The sequence below is a fragment of the Argentina silus genome (assembly GCF_951799395.1).
Source record: "Argentina silus genome assembly, chromosome: 10".
In the NCBI taxonomy this organism is placed as follows: domain Eukaryota; kingdom Metazoa; phylum Chordata; class Actinopteri; order Argentiniformes; family Argentinidae; genus Argentina; species Argentina silus.
The window spans coordinates 4,742,369-4,764,317 of NC_139664.1; the positions used below are offsets into that span (position 1 = coordinate 4,742,369).

At 48.6% G+C, this 21,949-nt stretch overlaps 1 protein-coding gene across 1 annotated transcript; it reads right to left on the reverse strand.

The window, feature by feature from the left end:
* Positions 1-1,447: 1,447 nt before the first annotated feature.
* ago3a (argonaute RISC catalytic component 3a) lies at positions 1,448-20,573 on the reverse strand (the record flags this gene model as incomplete). The annotated part of the gene is made up of 19 exons (XM_083678990.1): positions 20,530-20,573; positions 12,722-12,893; positions 12,484-12,604; positions 11,909-12,117; positions 10,755-10,891; positions 9,197-9,331; positions 8,972-9,059; positions 7,993-8,140; positions 7,749-7,868; positions 6,660-6,803; positions 5,840-5,973; positions 5,163-5,347; positions 4,678-4,837; positions 4,487-4,577; positions 4,098-4,292; positions 3,146-3,280; positions 2,347-2,448; positions 1,870-2,069; positions 1,448-1,556 (listed from the first exon to the last, which is right to left on the reverse strand). Exons 1-19 carry the CDS (start codon positions 20,549-20,551, stop codon positions 1,448-1,450), a joined length of 2,607 nt encoding a protein of 868 aa, XP_083535116.1. The 5' UTR covers positions 20,552-20,573.
* Between the last annotated feature and the right edge of the window lie 1,376 nt (positions 20,574-21,949).

The window sequence follows — 21,949 nt, forward strand, 5'->3', positions numbered from 1 at the left end:
TCCCTTTCTCCGCTGAGGGTGAGACCTGGTCGTGCTACTGTTCTCTTAATTCACTGCTACAGACGTCCGATCCAAACCTCTCTCTTCCATTAGAGGCCTTCCTCTGCTTACTGATTATTGCACTAGAGGAAAGTGACATGATCTGTCTTTCAACTTAGGATTCACCCACAACCTTAAAATCAAGAGAGGGGATAGAGGGAGAGATCGCGATAAGAGAGCAAAAGGTCAAGAATGCAGCAACAAATTCTAATTGTATCTTCAATCAATCAATCAATGAGCGTACTAATAAATATTTCTAAGAACTATAAAAAAAAAAAATTAAAAAGAAATCACAAACGTGAACTGGAAAGGAAATTACATCAGGATCACATTGCAATGTTGTTCGACATAAAAGCTCAAGATGGCTGCCGCTGGGGATTCATTCAGGGTTATGATATTAGTGCATCACACTCAGTGATGCATGCCACTGTGTACAAACGGCACTTAACTGGTCAGGTTCACTCTAAACAAGTTAGTAATCTAATGATAAGCAGAATTCCCCGGGTAGGTTTTAACCGTAGGGGAGCACTTACACCTTTCAGCCTAAGGGTGGCACTGTGCTCACAATAAAAGCTTGGTTTTGTGTCGTACACATAGTTGGTCGATTGACACGCTTTACACTTTTTGTTAAGTCACCATTGGCTAAAAAACGATGGAGGAGAAAGGAAAACAAAATAAAAAGTTCAGTGGCAAACTGGCCCTTGATAAGTCTGCACCAAAACAGATCCCTACACTGAACTGAAGCTTTTACCTCGGAAATAATCACAAACTCATCATTCTTTTCCTTTCCTCCTCCTTAACCTTTTGAAAAAAATAAAATAATAAACTAATCAGAAAAAAACAGAGCAAACTGAAAAAGTGCTGCCGTTAAAAACTGAGTTGAGGTAAAAGGCATGATGACGACGAAGGGAGAGATTTTGCAGATTGCACTAGAGAACGTCAACACGACAACACGACATCCGGAATATAAAACAACAACAACAACCTCCCTCTGGACCAGAGACGGGAGGTACTGGGGAAGAGGGGTGGATGGGAGGAGTTGGGGATGCCCAAGAAAAGCGGTTGGCTGGTTTAATATTGCATAATAGTGCTGAGTTCCCCTCTTGTTGTAAAGCAGCGTTTGCATCCTCAGTCCAGTGTAAGGGGGGGGTGGGGCTCCCTCCCTCCGGCCCCGCCCCCCCCTCGCCTCCCTGTGCACAGTGTCAGGTCCGGATCGACTGGGTGTGGGGACTGCGGAGACTGACCCTCCTTGACTGGCAGGCAGGGTGTGTGTGTGAGGCGTATGTTAGGTATGTATGAGCCGTATGTATGTATGTATGTATGTATGTATGTATGTATGTATGTATGTATGTGCGTGCGTTCATGCGTGTGCGTAAAGGGTGGTGGTGGTGGTTTGGGGTGGTGTTGCTCAGGCGAAGTACATGGTCCTCAGGGTGTCGTGGTGAATCTGCACAGCCTTGGCCAGAGCCTGGGGGTCCCGACCATTACTCTGCCCAGAGACATGGCTGCCCTCCGCACTGGGGGAGAGGAGAAAGGAGAGAGAGAGAAGGTTCAAAATTCTGTCATGAAAAAAATCTGTAATGTCCCCCCCCCCCCCCCCCCCCCCAAAGAGGTTGAGCTTCACGTTCAGTTCACATTCAAGATACTTCCCCAACAAACACCCGCTGAATAAAGTGTTTCATATTGATATAAAAGATAAAGCATAAGGAATGAAAACACATAAAAGATGAAATCTAGAGTTAAAAGGAACAAAAAAAACAGAGGAAAGATCAGATCATACTGGTTTTTTTCGGGGTTGTAGATTAATCCCCCCCCCTCCCTCTGTCTCACCTGTCGTGTTCCTTGTCCACCAGATGGTAGCGGGCACGGAAGGCCACCAGGTGGGCATAGTAGGCTGGCGCAGGGATGGAGACGGAGCGGGTGCAGCGTACGTAGGTGTGGCACAGCTGGTAGGTGAGCAGCTGGAACTCATCGGCCGTGAAGCAGTTGTCATCCCACAGGACGTGGTAGTGGGAGGGGCGACTTGTGCCCTGGGAGGGGGGAGAGTTAGGTTATACAACACAAATACACTCAAAATGAGGTCAAAAGGAGACAAAAATCAACATTCTGGGAAAAGTGTTTTTTTTATTATTTTTTTATTGTTTTCAGATCAAGAAAAACTGGGTAGTTATGACTATGACTACCAAAAACACAATGCCCCTTAAATGTCCACTGCAGACATTCTGGAGACCTCTAAACCAATTTCATGGGAGGAGAGTGAACAGCAGAGCCAGGCTTGGGGAACAGATGGTGGGTGCAGGGCTGTACCTGTATTCCAGCGTGACTGCAGAGGTAAAAGTCAAACTCGTAGGGATGCGTGATGTCCGTGTCCACAGTTGTGCCAGCAGGAATGTTTCCGCTCCGTCCAACCTGACAGAGAAGTGAATTGTCTTATTTAGCAAAAGTTTGTTAGCCTTAAACTAAGGACTGTGTGGTCTGATGAGATAAGAAATAGATTAGCGTCGTATCACGAACCGTAGCCAACATTCAATTCAAAATCTGAGAATCAGTGACAAAGGTTCCATAACACTTATCTTTAATTGGACAAAGAACTCATTTAATGATGGCAAGAATTCAACAAACGGAGAGATTGTAGTGGGTTCAATCACTTGTTGGGTTGTTATGTTGGCGAGTGTAATCACACTCCATGGCCAGAGTGTTCGGCACATTCCACATTCCATTCAAACAAATTAAAAAGAATAATGGCCTGGAGAGTAGAGCTGTCCAGACGTGCACACTGTAAACAAGGTTATTACATCAAGAGCCCTGCTCTCCACTCGGGCCTTGAGTTCCACTCCAGAGCCTCTCAGTCAAGACCTAATGCTATAATCTAATATAATTACATGGGTGAGGGAGAGAGCAGGGCCATTGACAAAGGGGTAATTAGAAGGACCATTTTGAGTAGTTAACAAGCAGAGAGGAAATTTAGAAAAAAAAAGAAAAGAAAAAAAAAGAAAAAGAACGCGAAGCAATAAGCACTGAACGCCATAACACACTGTTCCACCCTGGTCCGTTAGGATCACGTTGGGGTGATTAAGCCATCGCGGGTGGGGGTTAATGGACTCACCCTCTCGTTGCGGTCGGCACAGAAGAGGCGTGTGTGGTGGCGTTTCTGGACCACGATGTAGGTGATGCCCGGCTGATACTCCTTCTCCAGGCTGATACAGGCCTCCCGGATGGCCAGCAGCTCATAGTACAGCACCTTGGGACGGGGGGGAGAGAGAGAGAGAGAGAGAGAGAGAGAGAGAGAAAGAGAGAGAGAGGGAGAGAGAGAGAGAGAGAGAGAGAGAGAGAGAGTCAAACACAAAGTTAGGAACACTAGAGGGCGCACTCCCCTAAATAAACTAGAGATTATATGGGGAGCACTATGAAGTCAACTTTCTTAATCTTCTGTGATTTCAGTGACCATAAATTATGGTGATTCACTGCCACCTGCTGTGCTGGAGTGTTCACCCAGCTTCAGTGTCTCAGGTCAGTCATTTATTGGCACCAGTAGATGGTGTCATGCACTTGAAAGCCTTTTACAATCTATAGATAAACCTATTGAAGAAGACCATGTGTTGGCTCCTTCCATCCAAACTCATAGGAAGTCCCACCCTAGTTAAATGGGAAAGATAGCAGGAGCCTACTCTATGCATCTCTATGGGGTCCAACCTACAAATACTTACACTGTAGGCTGTGATATTTCATTTTCTATAGGCTTGAACCACTGACATGTAGAGAGGTATGCAAATACTTTGGTTACAGCCATGTTATGGCAATTAGCTCTTTGTTTGGGGATTTTCCAAAGGAAAGGCAGCCAGACCTAGATGCCTCATTTATGCTAATAGAAGGGCCTATTTGCTTACAGTACGTTCCTTAGGTGGAGATGAGAAAACCTCCATCCCTGTAGTTTCTAACATACCCAATTAGGGGAGAGAGAGAGAGAGAGAGAGAGAGAGAGAGAGAGAGAGAGAGAGAGACAGAGAGAGAGAGAGAGAGACAGAGAGAGAGACTAAGACTTCTTAGTGTGAGCTCACCTGTCTGAACTGGCCCTCCGAGACCCCGTCCCTGTAGAAGATGATCCTGGTGGGTTTGTAGCGCGTGGACTTGTAGAATTGGATCAGCAGCTCTCGCACCATAGAGGCCAGGTCCTGGATCACCTCCTGTCTGGGCCTCTGGACCCTCACTGTGGCACAGTAGCGACTGGGGTGGGCATCCATACTGCCTACCACCTGGAGAGAGAGGTGGATGGAGGGATGGGGGAGAGAGAGAGAGAGAGAGAAAATGGAAGGACCAAAGAGGAAAAAAGAGGAAAGATGGAGGGAGTCAATGGTGAGTTATAAAACAAGCCATGCCTGCTCCGGTTAAGGTTAGCTGAAGTGCATACAATTTGAAGGCAGTGGCGATTATGAGAGTAGTAATTTACTGCTGCTATGGAGGGCTTCTTCCCATCTCCAGCTGGGGGATGCGTCACGTCTGCCCCCAGGAAGATGACTGGCTGTTGGAACACTGAGGGTCTGGAAGCGGGGGAATAAAGGTCAAAACCATATCTAGGCTATATTGTGTACATTATACAAGACAGGTGATGGGGGGGGGGGGGGGGGGGGGGGTACTGACCGTTGGTGAGGCACCAGGATGTTGTTGATGCCGCCCAGCTTGACGTTGATCTTGAGGCAGAGGTTGGAGAGGGTCTGGGGGGACGTCTTCACCACGTTCTTCACCTGGACACACTGAGTGGCCATTCCTAGGAGAGTGTCTCCCACCCGCTTCACCTCCGCTAGAGGGGCCAATGAGAGTCAACAATCACGTACTGTACCATACAAACTTAGGTAGAGGTATTGTATCATAGATGTGTCTGTTACTCTGCGCTACATGTTTCTTATCAAAGAGACAGCAACAATATTAGAAACAGTATCTTTTCAAAGAGAAGAATACATTTTAGTATGGGAATCACACCACGATTTATGACAGCTAATTCAGTGAGACTGAGGTCACTCTTTATAGGAAAATAAATCCTGCACAAACCATTACCTCAACAACATTATTAGGTCGGCATTTCAGACGGTTTTCCAAGCCAATACCGAGGTTGAGGTCACTCTTACCATAGACGGGGGTCTTGCCCGGCAGGATGACGATGATGAGCTGCAGCCCAGAGTAGGTGTTCTTCAGGTGTCTGAACATGGGCTCCACACTGTCCGCTCCCTGGGCGTATTTACAGAAACACGGCTGGCCCTGGATCGGCATCCCAGCATCCTTGGAGATCTTGCGCAGCTGGTCTGTGAAACCCCTACAGAGAGGGAGGGGGGAAGGGAATGTGAAGGAAGAATAATGGTAAGCGTTGGGTTTAGTCCAAATAACCAGATCCTTTGGGCTCACTGTGTGGAATTTAAAAGAGATATTCCACCACAAAAAAACAACATTTGTCAGATGTTCTCAGACCTTAAAAGGTAGCCCGTAGATAGTCGAATGAGTCCAGGACCCATGCCATTCTTTAGTGGGTCTACACAACCGATGGTGGATGGATTTATATTATCATTAGTCTACCTTTCAGGTATGAAAGCATCAGACACATTTTGATTTTGGGGTGGTATCTCTCTTTAAGGCAGGTACATTAGAAGTTTACAAGGTCTTTATTCAAAAACCACCATCTATCTATCTAACATAGTATCTTTTTCAGGGAGGGTTTCCTATCCTTGGGGCAACTATTAAAAACTGCCCTCTGTAGTTTAGCAAAGGGCAAGAGTGAGGGGTAGAAGACGTGAGGACAAACGGTTCTCACTTGAGGATCTCCTCGCGACATTGTCTCTGCGTGGCGAAGCAGGCGATGGCCCACATCTTGATCTCCACCCCTGTGTGGAACTGTTTCCCTCTCATGTCCCACACCCCATGGCTGGGCGTTGCCACGGTCCGGTTCTACAGTACAACGACACACAGGGTTGATCTGCTGCGCGGTGTGACCACACACACACACACACGCACGTACGCGCACGCACGCACGCAACAAGCAAAATGAAGACACATAGGACAATTGCTGTACAGATTCGACAGTCATGCAGACAAGTCTGGCAATCAGGCAGGTCCACACTTTAACAACAGAAACAATGGGAGACGGCAAAATAGATACGTCCATTCTAATCTAAACAAGGCACGTTTTCAACATAGAACATGTAGCCTAGTTGAAGCGTTTCAAAATTCCTCAAAGGATGCTTCAGCATCTAAAATTAACACTGCCTGGAAGCACCGATATTCCCTAACCTTGACATCAAACTAGATTTCCTTTGAGGGCTACTTTTCAAATCAATGTGAAATGCACACTGAAGAAGAACAACTAGCAAAAATAGGATCTAACCAACACAAAGCATCAACAGTGCCATCTCACGCGAGCTTGACATTTGGTCACTAATCGTCAGCATCAACATGTTCTAGTAATATGTTAATTCACACAAGCTGTAAAAAAAACTAAAACAAACAAAACAACAGACAGATCCAATCAAGTCCAAACCAAAGCAAGGAGGTTAATCCCTCTGAGGAGAGAGGGCTGCATGTCAAACAAACAAACAAACAAACAAAGAGATGGGTGTGATTTAAAAGAAGGGTACCATAAAGTGCTCTGAGCTCACCCTGCCGCCGTATTGCAGCATGGGGGCGGGCAGCACGCGCCCCGTCACATGGGCCATCTCGTCGCGGACCTTAAACTGGAACTCCTGCACGAAGGGGTCCGCCTCGTAGTTGGCACTGCGCACCTGGGGGAGGGCAAGAGACGGAGGGGGGAGGGGAGAGAGAGAGAGAGAGAGAGAGAGAAGGGAATGGCAGGTTTTAGGAAAATGTCTGGTTTCTTCACAATCAGAGTTTCTATGCATGACAGTTGTGTGTTTTGGGGGACAGCTCAACAAAATTACAAATCTTCCTTATCTTATGGATACCATAAAAATAGTGGAAGACCAGACAAGAAAATAATCTACGGATCAGAAAAGTTAGCTTGGGTGGGTCAACATGTTTTTAGACGCAGCAACAAACTCTGCTCAGATGTAGCCTCGTCCAACTGTGGCATTCTGCCTTGCGCAATGTACTAAAATAACCTTTGTTGAGCGTGTTCCAAAGGACCGTCTGAGTTTGTCCTTTTGTTTTGTCCTTCTACACCTCTCGTTTTCAGCTTTGCCACCCACACTCCATTTAAGTTGTTAAATCACAGCTCTCTGCCTCCAAATTAAATATCAACCATTCCCTGCCGATGGCAACATCCCTATCGGCACAACTCATTTAATTCCGAGATGCAGACGAGGAGTCGGTTTGATAAGGTTACAACGGCGGTGCCTAAGTGAACTGTTATCGCCTGATGGTGGCTAATGGCTGTAGCAGTGCTAGCGACAGCGCTAGCCGGTCCAGACAACACCAGGCAGGGAGCAGGTGATGGCCATCGTACGACAAGGGCAAGCACTAACACAAGCCAGCTCTTTCCATCTCCTCTGGCATTTCACTGACCCGAGTTAACCCCAATTTGATCTTAAACTCAGCATCCGCGGTCCAAGACTAGCTTTGAGTGCTAATGACTCAACATCTGAGATTGACACACCTGGGACCTTCATAACAATGTTATGGCATACACAGAACAGCCACAGGGGACAGTATGCACCAGTGTGTATGAATGTGAGCAGTTTGGCCTCAAGCCAGTCGGCCACGCAACTCACCAGTCGGCTGATCTCCTCCTGCCTGTCAGGTGCAGAGCGAGCCGTGGCTTTGATCATGGTGGAGGTCTGATTATCTGTCAGTTTCTTGATGCACCGCTGCCCTGCTACAATGTTACACACCTGCAGGGAAACAAATCATTACGTCACCATGATCTCTCACACCGAGAAGATAAGGAGGGTATCGCAGCACAATGTAATACACACACACTGCGTCAGCGTAGTAGCTTCGAAGACTGGCTCTCACCTCCAGGGGCAGGTAGGTGTGCTTCTGCTCCTGGCCCACCTGTAGGCAGGGCAGGTGGGGGTACTTCAGCTGCAGGCTGTACTTCTCCCTGAAGTACTGAGCCACTGTACGCTCCACCGTCTGACCGTTCTCCAACTGCAGAGGGAACCTGAGGAGAACAGGGAGATGAAAGGATAAGGGCTATATAACGACACTGGGTTAGACTCGCCAACGTTTTACACTAGCCAACAATAACGTGACGTTTTGTTAAATGTTATTATTAATATTATATATATATATTTTATATATATTTTTCAAAAACATGTTTTATTATTATTCTATTACGTTTTAGGGGAGGCTTTCTTTTCATTTTGTCCTTTATCTGTTATTGTGTATGTGTAAATCCTAAATAATAATAATAATATTTAAAAAACATATTTGCAAACAGAAGGGAGCTGGGCTCTATAGGCTTGTCAGTCTATGTGGTTGATAATATCAGTTTTGGGAGCAGTTGTATGCTGGATTTGTTTTGTTTTACTTGGCTGCCATTTCACATACGCTGGTAGAGTTGGTATACGGCTTTGAGAGATTTGATTATTCTAGATTTCAGAAGGTATGGCTGGTAAACTAGTTTTGGTTTAGGTTGCCATGACATCAAAGTCAGGATTATTAGTAGCTTGTGTATGACTCACGTTCTAGTTTAGACCTTAGTAATGATATAAAAACAACCTCACTGTACTCAAAAGATACATGAAAGAATTGGCATACATGAAAAAAAAAAACATAACTGTAGCAGCAGATAAGCAGCTGCATAAAGCAGCATCTTGCCTGTCCGATGAGTCAGACACTTCGCGGCTGTGGTGGTGATTCTATCCTCTTAAGGCCATCCTTCCTCCCCCCTCTCTTTAGCCTCTCTGACCCCCCCCTCTTAACCCAAGCCCACCCCTCCCCTCTCCTTAGCCTGTCTGACCCCCTGACACCTCCTCGGAGGCTGACTCACGTTTGGTGGCTGGCAGGCCGGCGGGTCACGTTGCACACGCGGTACTTCCTCCGCATGGTTCCACAGTGCGTCACCTCCACCTTCAGACCTGGAGAGGGACAAAGCACTAAGACACTTCATATGGGAGTAGCATGCATGTGTGTGCATTGACACACACACATTCTGTTATGTCACACACACTCTCTCTCTCTGTTATATCACACACACACGCACGCACACACACACCTTTAATTTCTTTGGTGAATTTGACCCGGTGGGAGTCTGTGAGGGGGCGCGGCTGCTCGTCGATGTTGTGGATGTCCAGGACCTCACACATGAACTGGATCACTGGCTGGGCTTTGTAGAAGGCCGTGGCCGACACTGCAGGACAGAGGGAGCGCAGAGACCATCAAACACAATCAACGTGACTGTTCATAACAAAATGCACCATCCTCAAAATCACACTCCCAAGCTTTGCTTCAGTTGGAGGAAATCGCAAAATGCCCAAAATCAAGAACAGTTCTGCCTGAATATAGCCCGCCAGTAACGGCTACAGTATGAAGCATGTTTTACAGGCACAAAGCCTGTTTCATAGCCAGAAGCTCAAGGTTAGCTTAAGGGTTTCTGTCCACATAACTCTCCTGCTCTGGGGAGTCTCTCTGACCCCCCCCCATTGTTACTACAGAAGGATAGACTATTACACATAAATTATAAAAACAAAAAAAACGTTAAACATTTCAAACGAGGGAGGCTCCAAGGTTCTCCCTGGTTTTATGTACGGTGAGCAGGGAGCTGGCGTAGAGATGAAGAGGACCCTAATTACTTCTCCACATGCCTCGCTCGGGATGAGACCAGGGCAGCAACAGATGCTGCTTGGCTGATTCTGCCGTGACGACGCCGCCCACTGGGACAGCGGACTGTGATGGTGATGACAGTCCAAGCACACATCCGTGGGTGAGGAAGTGGGAGAGACAAAGAGCGCAGGTGACTGTCACCGTCCCGAGGGACGCGAGGGCTTATCGCCATCTCCTGGAAATGACGTCAGCCCTAACATGTCCGCCACATTTGTTTTAGTCAGTGTCTGATCGAACGTGGCAGAATCCTCCATGTTGATGAGTGGTTAACAGCATGCTGTGAGGTACAACAACAACAGTCTGGTCCTTGGCGCCCATTTGCTTTCCCGCTCTTTTCGCACAGAGCTTTTCATCTTGTTCCTCGGACGGACAATGGCAAATCGAAAAAAAACAAGACAAGAGTGAATCATTTGCGGGCGGTTGGACTTTCTGTGCCCTTTGGTGGCGAGCGGGGGAGGCGCTAGTGGAGGGCCAATTGGTTTGCCAGTGGGAGAGAGCGGGAAAAAACACCCAACAGACAGCGAGGGAGAGGGCACTCAGACAACCCTCAAGCTCTCCCCAAACAAAGGCGGCCCCCTAAAATGCTCCCAACACACAGTGCCCCTCCCGACCCCTGCACCACCCACCCCTCATGCAGAGAAAAGCTGCCCTCCGTTGCCACAGCAACCGCCTAGGCAGTTCCCACACAGCCAGAGCTCCCCCCAATCCACCTTCCTCAAAGACACCCCTCCCTCCGTCTCCCTCACCCACCCACCTACCTACCTATCAGCAGAGCCCTGCTCTCTAACCCCGCCTGGTGACTGCACGTGGCACAGCGCCCTTTCTAGCACCCACGAGAGTAAGCGAGTAGAGGGCTGCTCCTCCTGCTCTTTGATGTCAGATATTTGTTCATTCCCCTAATGGTAAAGGTAAGGAATAGGGGTCAGGTAATCCGCTTTGTGCTCACTCACCATCGATGTTGAGCATCATCTTCCACATGGCCGGCCGTACAGACTGGTGGAAGCCGAACCACACTTCCCTCCCTCCGCCCAGGGGATGGTCATAGCCCTCTGGGGCCGAGAAGAAGGAGCGCCCCACCGGAGTGTACCTGGAGGAGGGGAGGGAGGGGAACAGGAGAGAGGGTAGGAAGAGAGAAAAAGGAGGAAGTCAGAGAGAGAGAGGGGTAAAAAAGGGAGGAGAGGGGGGCAAGAGAGAGAGGGTGATAAGAAAAGAGAGAGAGAGAGCAGAGAGGAAGGAGAGGGAGAGAGAGAGAGAGAGTGTGGGGGGAGGGAACAAGGCACAAAGATAGGATAATTGGGAGGTTAGTTTGCACAACCTAGTTCAAAAAGTAGGTCGATAGCTGTTTGCACAGTGTGACACCAACCCATTTTTCAATTTAGGCACCAATGAAATGGGAGAATGGCAACACAGCACGGCCTTATCGACATCTCAACATACGCCAGTAGAGCCACATGTCACATCAGTATAGCCCGACAATCTGTCAATGCCAGTGCAACAGTCTGAAGCTACAGTACAGCAAACATAACCTGACGGCAGATGTCAAGCCCGCAATATTGGTTTCCACGCTGGTCTGGATATTGTTTTTTGTGCGGGTGATACTTTGAGGTCAGGTGTGGTGTAAGGGCTGTAAACTAACTATCCGCTTGATTTCCTTTGGGATTATCGCCATGGTGCTGGTGTCACAACCATGTTGTGCTCACGTTAAGTAAGAACAGCGGCATGAGTGTGCCTGAGATCACATCCCAGCCCCCTTGCGTCAATGTGGCATTAGGGGCAACAGAGTCTTCATTGAATAGTCTTGATGATGATTGATGACTGATTCACCAACTATCGAGAAATCACCTCATTGAGGTTTTTCCTGGATTGAGTCAGTCTTCAATTCATGTTCGACCACCAAATGACTCACAACTGGAAATACCCATGAGTGGTTATAACCTTCACACATAATAATAATAATAATAATAAGCTGTTGAATCAATAACCAAGTATTAATACCAGAACTTTTGACCCCACTGCTCTTCAGTACCAGGCATGAAGTCCCAATTTAGTGTGCATTCAACAAGTTACTTCCCAGATTTTGGCCACCAGGGTGGCGTCGACTCACTTCATAGAGGGGAGGTGTCTCAGCACCACGTCCACGGCGTGTACTGGGTTGGTGCTGATGGGCTTGTCCAGCTCCAGAGGCTCAGGCATGCTGCGACCAGTCAGAACCTCATGCAGCATGTGCCAGCTCACCAGAGACACAAACTTGATGCTGACTTTAAAGGGCCGGTCCTTGCCCCCCTCCCCCGGCAGAGTGACGTCCAGATCCACCTGGAGGAGCAGATCAGACGGAGATGGGTTAGACCAAAGCCTCTTTCAAAGTAAGCCGCATTACAGACGCCTTTTGGGTGTTTGCTTACAAACAGAGAACAAAACACAGTTTGTTTGTTTTTTAGACAGGTTGGTGACTGGTCCCATCAATCTGTCAGTAACGCTAATCTATTACAGCGTGGTAAGTGGTCAGAAATGTAATCCCCACGTGGGACTGGCGCCATCTTCCCCTTCTCTCGCAAAAAACACATGCTAGGCCACTCACTTGATTATCTCCTGAATGCAGAACATCTCTGGTTAGACTCAGGCAACGGGGGAGATTGGGAACTGTGTGTGTGTGTGTGTGTGTGTGTGTGTTTATCTTACCCCTGCGGTAGCCACAGGCAGTGGGTTGGCTGTGTACAGGCTCCTCTTCCCATCGTAGACTGGCCTGCGATCCCCAAAGATGGTCACCTTGAAGTGCTGCACCATGGAGTCCACCACCTCCCTGCACAACAGGGACAAAAACAGTCCCCGCCGAATGAGCTCGCACCCCCACATAGGAACGCAAACACAGTTTTGAGACAAACATTAACCATCATCATCATCATCATCATCGCCCTACCTGTTGACGCGGCGCGGGCACTTCTCAGGCTTGATGTCCACCTCGTACAGGTAGACGTCCATCTTGGGGATCTCCACCTGGAAGCAGTTGGCCAGCAGCTTGATGGGCTTCCCCATGGTGCCATATCCAGGGCGCCGCGGCACGGTGAACAGGGACTGGGCCCCAACGGCTCCTACGGGCCAGGGAAGGGGGAAGGGGAGGAAAACAAGGGAGATGGACAGGAGAAAAATGTTTTAATCTGCATTAAAAACATTTTTCGCCTTAACAGTCTGCAGGAACATCTGAAGAAGGTACAGAGATGGTGAGAGAAACTGTGGGGGGGAATGTAACGGTTTCATGATGAAATAGGTGGTAAGCACTAGCGAAAGATCCCAGCAACGTGTGTGTGTGTGTGTGTGTGGGTGTATGCATCACACACACACACACACACACACACACAGCTACCCCCAGATGCAAGATGTCTTACACATGAGTCACTTTAATCCAGAGAAATCAAGTTCTGTTCAACTGAACCTAATATGCACTCATACACTCACCCCGGTGCTATTTTGGGTCTGCCGAGGCTTGCCTCTGAAATCAAACGCAGCCTCTGAAACAACCACGTTGCCGTGGCAGCACCATTGTGGAAACCCGCCAGCACTCTATTGTTTTGCCGGAGCTCCAGATATATATCCGTCTCCGAACTATTACGCAACGCTCAAAGTTTTGATGCGAGGAGACAGACTTGTTTATTGTTGATCATCTTTTCTCATACTGTGTCCTCCTCCTCCTCCTCCTCAGCCTGGCCCCGTTCAACTCTCCAAAATCCAACTGTAGTCTCTTTACCAATTAAACCCACACACTTTCCCCTCAGGCTAGCTCTTGTACTCCCCACCAAAAACTTGCCCATATGTGTCATTGATAAATCAGTGTCAGCCTGAGAGTGATTCATCTGTGGATTTGAGTCATAGGCCTGCATGTGTAGGCGTTCGCTTACGGCAGCCCTGCGGGGGAACAGAATATTAAAAAAAAATAACACAACAGAGGCCTTCTCACAGGTGCTGCCAGCTACATGAGGCAGTTGCATGAGCAACCATGTTTGTTTATGGCTCTGTATTGGGAGAGAAAGTGTTCTCTCCCGCTCCCTTCTGTTGCTCCGGCGGTGGGCCTTGGATGGCTGACACAGCGGTGAAGGTTGCGGGTTGCTCCGAGTGTGCATATCGATATTATATCTGTTGAGTACAGACCTCCGCTGGATACAATGACAGCAGTCAAGGACTGATATGGGAGAGTGTTGAGTCCTAGCCACGGGGTCCCCCGCACACACTCTGCCTGTTTTTGTGCCTTTTTGTGATGGAAATTAGCCAGGGGGCCTTGGGGAGACTGGTGGGACAGGGCTCTGAGTATTGCTCACACGCGCACACACACACGCACACCCACACGATGGGCTTACACATACTGCCAGAAACACGAACACTCAGACATGGGCCTTCTCTGATACATAGAGCTTTTCCTGTGATGTGGGTGGGTGAGTGATGAGGGTGGAGACGGAGGAGTAGGAAGAGGAGGAGGAGGACTGGGGAGTGGTGGAGTCGAGTGGGCAGGGGCGGTGGGGTTTTCTTGCTTTCATCCGCCTCGCAGGCAGGCAGGCAGCCCTCACATATTGTGCTGGCCTCTGTGCTGCATGAGTCACTCGGCCAAGTACAAGGACACAAAAACACACGAGCGTCCTGCACTCAGAGCCAGGCATTCTCCCCCGAACGTCCACCCACTTGTTTATTTCTTTATGAAAACAGCTCTCCTTACGCGCTCTTAGACACAGACACACGCACACACACACACAGCACAACCGCGCATACACTCGAGTGCAGCGTCATTCCACCATACGGCAAAGCACACCAAGGCTTCAGAGAGAGAAAAGGAGAGTGCAAAATAGAACGCAAAAAGAAACCCATTAAAAAGAGAGAACACAGCCAGCGTCATAGCAGCTGTCAGAAGGACCTCTCTCGTACTCTGCTCGTACGTCAACCGAATAAGAAAAATACACAGAGGCATCTAAACAGGGCATCAGGACAACTTGGCCTGAAAAATATCAGTTAGCAGGAACGCCGGCTCCGCATTTCTAAGCTTCCTGTCATTACAGAAAACCCCTGGGTATTGCTCTCTCTCTCAAAGAAATGTTTTGATATGCACTCGGCTGTGGAAATTTCGGAGGCTAACGGGCTACCGTCCTAGCATGTCGAATGAACTGCAGCCTATTCAGGCACTGGCACTGGTGTGCCAAGCACACATGGCCCTACAACTGTCTCTCCCCTTCTAGGCTGTTTGAGACAGACAAAAAGCTTCAGCCCAGCTTTGCAGGCCCCAAGCTGGCACTGTCCTCAGGTCACCTACAGCCACTGCCCATATAAGGCAAGTACAGTACCAGACAGCAGCACTGTCTGCAGGACACACACACACACACACACATACACACAGCTCCTACACACACACACACAACTGATTGGCAGATGGATCACACAAATTCCATGATGCTAGCAATGCAACAGTAGGCCACAAAACACACAAACGAGTGAGGTGTAGCTGTGATTGTGCACCCTGTTCAGTAAGCAGCACAGCTGTGCTGGAACACCGTGGTCTGTGCTCTGCCGGGAGACAGATTAGGAGACTGCAGGCAGTGACACTCAGAAGCCCGTGATGTGGAGGCTTCAAAGGCTTGTGGCATGCGTCACTGAGTGGTGAGAGTAAGCAGGTTCAAGGAAGCCTCCGCCTCACGCATTTACTCTAAAGGACCGTGGGGGTTGTGTGTGTGTGTGTGTGTGTGTGTGTATACACTGACATATGATTACAGGAAGGGCATGTTTTGCAAACACACAGATGTGGGTCCTCCCTCGGTCTTTCAACTCCCGTCTCGTTTCCTGACCCTGTGAACTTCACATTATGGACTACAAACCCCACGGTTCAGTAACGGAGGCGGTATGAGCAACCCTGGCAGAAAGAGACAAAACAGTGTCAGTGTTGTAGCTCAAGACTGGCGGCAACGTCGGTCAGGAGGAGTGACCTTCGACAATGGAAATCGTAGTAGTCAACCTGTAGCAAATGTTATGAAAACGCAGCCAAAGTGGATCCGCTTTCTTTATTGCATTCATTTGCAAGGTTGGCTTAGGGGCTAATGCAGTTAGCATTTATGACCGTAGCTGCCTTCATTCCAGCTTGACGCACACAGGCTGGCTGATGAAAGAGTGATGAAAAAGAAGGATGAAAAACTGGTTGAGAGAGAGAGAGAGAGAGAGAGAGACTACCTCCCTGGATTTCTTACCAGTGGCCATCTACAAAGCTACACCAGTCTCCACTACACTGTGTACCAACTCTGGGCGCTCTCTCTCTCTCTCTCTCGCTGTGCTTGCCAATGAGTGCACACACAGACGCAAGCGGCGCAGGCCCACACACACACACACACTCACAATACAGCTGTTGTGTGTCTAATCCGGAGAGGCCTGGGTTGTGGGAACAGGGCGAGTGTTCAGTGGCGGGGCACAATGGCGTCAGTCACAGCAGGCAGAGCCCAGACACACACACACACACACACACACACACGGTGACAGGGCGAGTGCTGCGGGGTGGGAGGGACTCGTGTGTCACCCAGCCTGTATCCTGCCCCTCCTCGTCAACCTCAGGGGTCCTCTGACACCCATGGGGGCAGCCGCCACTCTCCACAGCAAAACATAGGCTGACCAGAGGGGGGGGGGTGGTGGGGGGGGGGAGTCACAACATGAAATACCCTGGGGAAGAAGAAGACCTCTGGCAGGAAAACATTCCCACTCACAACCAAAGCTGGTGCTGGAACACTGTGGTAGTGTTACAGACTAATGCTGGGAATACAGGGGTTTTTTTGTTTCGTTTTTTTAAATATGTTTTTAGGGCATTTCTGCTTTATTGGGATAGAGACAGTAGAGATTGACAGGAAGGATGGGAGAGAGAGAGAGAGGAGGGATGACATGCAAGATAGGTCGAGGGTCGGAATCGAACCAGGAACCTCGCGATTACGTGTACTACGCCACTAAGCGTTTTTTGAAAATCGTACAGTCGCTCATTGGATAGATTATTCACTTACTTAAACAAATGTATTTGTTGTAAGTCGCTTTGGATAAAGGCATCTGCTAAATGCCACAAATGTAAACGTAAATGTACAGTGTATTCCCAACATAAGGTTGCTCTCCGGTGTGTGGAGTGAGAGCATCAGCAGTCCTCAATAAGACAGAGTAGCCAGTTTTCAGCAGTATGGATGGACGGACACACACACACACACACACACACACACACACACACACACACACACACACACACACACACACACACACACACACACACACACACACACACACACACACACACACACACACACACACGATGAATGAGCTAGCTCTGTTAGCCTGACTGGGAACTCCACAGGGTTAGGTTAAATGGAGCCCTCTGTCCAAGCACACGGATCGAGCATGGTTGGAACATGGAGGAGAAGGCAGCGGGGAGGGCACGTTACAACATGTTTATAGTCAGGGAGACCCCTCCGACTGCGGTTAGGAAGGGGGTGGGGGGGCTTCTGGACTGGGGTAGTAGTGCTTAGGGGGGGGCAGTGAGTGATGCAGTAAAACATGCCTGCTGCCAGCCAATCAAGGCCTCAGGGGTACGCATAATAATAAATACACTTTTTCTGGATTATTTTACCTGCCTTCAACAATGAGGTCAGGCTCTGTCTGTTTCCCCCAGTTCTTTACCCCTATGACACTCCTCTCATGAAGGCCCCCCGCCCCCCCCCTTTGCACTGTGCCCCTCTGTGTATCCCCTAAAAACAGACCTCCGGAATGGAAGGGGAGAGGAGACCCCGGCACCTCCACATCACCCCCCCCAGCCTGACAGCCCACTCCAGAGGGCCCTCCTACTGCCTCACGCCTCGCCTCTCCCCCCCCCCTCCTCCTCCTCCTCCTCCTCCTCCTCCTACTGCCTCACGCCTCACTCCTCTGCCCCCCTCCTCCTCCTACTGCCTCACTCCTCTCCTCCCCCTCCACTCCTCTCCCGCCCTCCTCACTCCATCTTCCGCTCTCTCGTTCTTTCTCTGCCTCTCCCCCTCACAAAGCCCACCCACACTCAGGCAACATGTGCAGACTGACAGACAGAGCAGCCTCTCAATGTAGCACACAAACACGGGGCTGTCGTAATTCAAACTAGTTAGGGGACGAAACAAAAATAACATTCCTTTCAAAGGCCACAAGGTTGCGATGTGTAGATCCCTAAGAGGAACACATGCTCATGGCATAAGTGATGAACCACAAAGCTGCATGTGTGTGAAGATCCACAACATAACTTCGACTGCGCACAGTGGAATGTGTCTCGGCGGGCGCCCCTAAACAGCACAGAATAGGCCCCGGCTTCTCAGGGACACAGATTTGAAAAATCAAAGAGAGAAAGGGGGGGGGGGGGGTTCCCGCCTTTCTTTACAAATAAAGTGGCGGCAACTCCCACCGTCACAATGAGCCAAAAAGCAATAGCAAAGTGCACTCTCCATAGAAACCTGCCTCACTACGCCGTGTCCATATGCGTGGCTGGAGAAGGGGAGTGGGGGGGGGCCATTGTTGAGGGTGGGTTGAATGAGCTTGATGTAGAGAGAGACTGCAAATCAACCCCAACCAACACTCCCCGCGGCGTGGCACCCCCCCCCCCCCCCACACACACACACAACTATCCAACATCCCACAAGGAAACGTGGTGGGGGGTGAAGCAAAAAAAAAAATAAGAAAAAGGAAAGCGGGAAGAACTAGAGTAAGGAGGACAGGGAGACATCAGAAGGTCAATTGGACAAAGGCCAGGAAGTCAATTGACAGCTTTTCAAGCAGGATTATAACCACCTTACTCAAACATGGCTACTCGTATCAAAGTGCCGTACGTCATCTGACTCTTACCTCCCACCTCTACCTGTTGTCAATCATACTTAGTTACTTAGTGTGAAGGCAGAACAAGCCAGCCTACGTAGTCTGTGATACCCCTTTGTCTTTCGGTAAACCCTGTGTGTGTGTGTGTGTGTGTGTGAGAGAGAGAGAGAGAGAGAGAGACAGTGTGTGTGTGTGTGTGTGTGTGTAATATACCATGGGCGCTGTCGGCAGCATATCCATTACAGGAAGCACCTGGGCACTCATGCACTATTAAGTGTGCTGGGTTACCCTAACCCAAAACTCCAACTGACAACTAAAGCCATCCTAATAACACACACGCTCTTATCTAAAGGTAGGCCTATGGATAATGTATGTCAGCCAAACATCATACTGTAGCCTCTTGACAGAGCTGCCAAGGATGAGACAAGCCATTTGACAGCATGTCCAAGCCTCCAGACTTCTCATACAGACTACAGCCAATTTAATTACATTGTAATGTTCTACTAAAATCCCATCTCCTTATATCCATGCGACACTAATCTCAGCATCATTGCTTTTCAATCTGCACACATGCTGGCCAGACGACCGCTGGTATGAAGAGTGGCTGTTCGTTAATAAGCAGGCCACGCAATCAATTTCCATTTTCTCACGCCATATAATTTAGCTCCTGACTGAGGCCCGCTTTCAATCATTCACTGAGAGAGAGAACGAACACACACACACACGATCTGTCTTGTCTGTTAACCATTAGGTAAGCATGCAACTGATGGAAAACACCTCCCGTTCAGTTACCCTTGTGATCACCCTTGTGAACTCTCCCACCTGAGAAGCACTGGAGGTCAGCTACCGGGGGGTCCTTCTCTTGGGGGGGACTCAATAGGCCGGGCTCTGCCATATCACATGTCACACTGGGTGTTCAGAAGTACCTGCGACTAGAGTGTCATTGCACAAGTGAAAAGCTTCCATTACAACCTAGACAAAGCAAACTATTAAACTGTTTAACTGTCGTTGTGAAGTGCAAAGGGGGGGTTAGGCTTGGCCTACATTAGGGTGTAGGATCTGGATGGTTCCTTGTGGGCTTGGCAAGAGAACTGAAGTTCAATCATGATTATATTACCAATACGTATACTTTACAAGTATGGAGAGTGTCTTTGCCTAAACTCCCCTGACCTCAACATGAAGTGTGTGCGGCACATGTCTAATTCAGTTGTGGGTTAGTGGGGGGCGTCACTGACTTCTGCACTGACCTCGATCTGTCACACCAGGTTACCCTGCCAATCTTGGTATGGTGATGTCAAGGGCTGCCTAACAGCATCCTGTTCCCAACCACACAGGCTTTTCTATGAGTAATACCCAGTCCTCAGGGGAGGATACCGAGAAAGTTGAGGAGTCATAACTCCTGGGTGAAGTACCAGACAATGACATGGGTATATTTAGCTTCACAACACTTCTTGAAAGACAATGGGTGTCTGACATGGTGTGTAGAGAGACGGATAGAAATTCAATGACACCGTTTCAACTGTGACTCACACCTTGGCAAGAGACAGCTGGTTAGAAACTCCCTTGCTCCACTTAAACAAATAGCACCTGGTGGTCCTTCATTGATTTACCGGTAGCTGTCAAACACACCTGTAACATTTGGTATTAACCCCCAACTGCCCGAAACATGCATGCCTACGCCGAATGACGTATCCACGGCAGCTCAAATACCTGCTGGTACCTCTAGTGTGAATAATAAGGACCAATAATGTATAAACATTATTATCGGTCATCAAAAGTATACATTTTTTTTATCATAATGTTCACTTCATGCTTGTGTTGAAATATCGGAATTGACAAGCTGCAACATCCTAAAAAGAGCAGTAGCCTAATAAGAAGCACTGACTGACAGCTGAAATGTACCTGTACTGGTTCCGATTTCCATTCATGAGGTCTCTGCCCGGTTCCTTCCCCGGATCACAATTGACGAAATGTGAGGAACTCTCGCTTGGTTCTGTGTGGCAGCTATCTCGGCAGCTCAACGCCTCGACTGCGCTATAGCCGAGCACGTACGCTCTCCTCCCCGCTCGCCGTCAAACGGGGCCCCTTCTCTCCGCTCTCGGAGTCCGTTTGGCCGGGGGTCTTCCGAGTCCCCGTGTCTGCAGCCCTCCACACGGTCAAGGTATCCAATCAGATCTCACTGCCACGGCGATACTCGCTCAACGACGCTGCTGTACTAGCTAGCTAGCCAACTAGATTAGCAAGTGGATTGGAACAAACATGGCTAGCTAGCTCACAATACTGTCTGTCAAGATATCATAATAGCAGATGCATTGGGTTCTTTTGGTCTATTCTTCACAACTTGTGTAATAAAACGCCGATAAGGTAGATTGTCTGAGCTTTGCGTCCCACAGAAGCCGAGGTTTGGATGCGATAATTAGCCAGTTAGTTAGCTTGCTATAATAGTTGGAATTCTCATCCGACGAGCGACGGCTACAAGTTATCGCTCAAAGTCTGCGGTCTGTCGGGAGCTTGCAACTTGTATGCCGTATTCACAGATGTCACCCTCTTTCCGTGGCCTGTTGCTGTTCCAAAGCTGTCAACCCCTGGATGCATTTGCCGATACAGCCAAGATGTTCAACCCGGTTGACAGTGATCAACTCTGCGGGGCTCTGACCAGCTAAATATGGTGAAGTTGCTTCTCTGACACCGACAGGAAGAGGTGGGCTCTCTCAAATAGGAAACGCCATGCGTCAGTATGAGGCACCTCCTTTTCGCAAGGGTAGCCCTCCTTACGTGCGTGAGTGAATATAACTGTGTGCACGAATGGCTAAATCACAATCATCTTTAAATCTCCGTGATGAGAAGCATTATATGAAATTCATGTAAACGATGTTCTCCCCTAATACTAGAAGCACAAGAGGGGCCTCTTCCGAAAGCAACAAATTATTCAGACTAATAGAAGACTAATAGAAGTCTACATGTCCAATTAGGATCAGGTGATGGTGATTCATTGAGCATTAGAGAGGTCTGGAGTGTATCTCTCTCTGTCGTTTGTCTTCTTCACGTGATATACATTCCCCATTTTCCAAGTCACTCTAGACTAGAGGAACCCGTGTGTATGCATTTTTAAATGATTAAGGGCCGGTTTCCTGAACGCAGATTAAGCCTACTCTTAGGATAAACAAAAAAACATCTTCAATGGAGATTGATTGGAAGTGTAATTTAAGTCCAGAATTAGGCTTCATCTGTGTCTGGGAAACCGGCTCATACTGTTGTGGCTGTCAGAGAGTTGGAATGAAAACCTGCACAAACCTCTATAACCATGCTGAAAACCATTCAG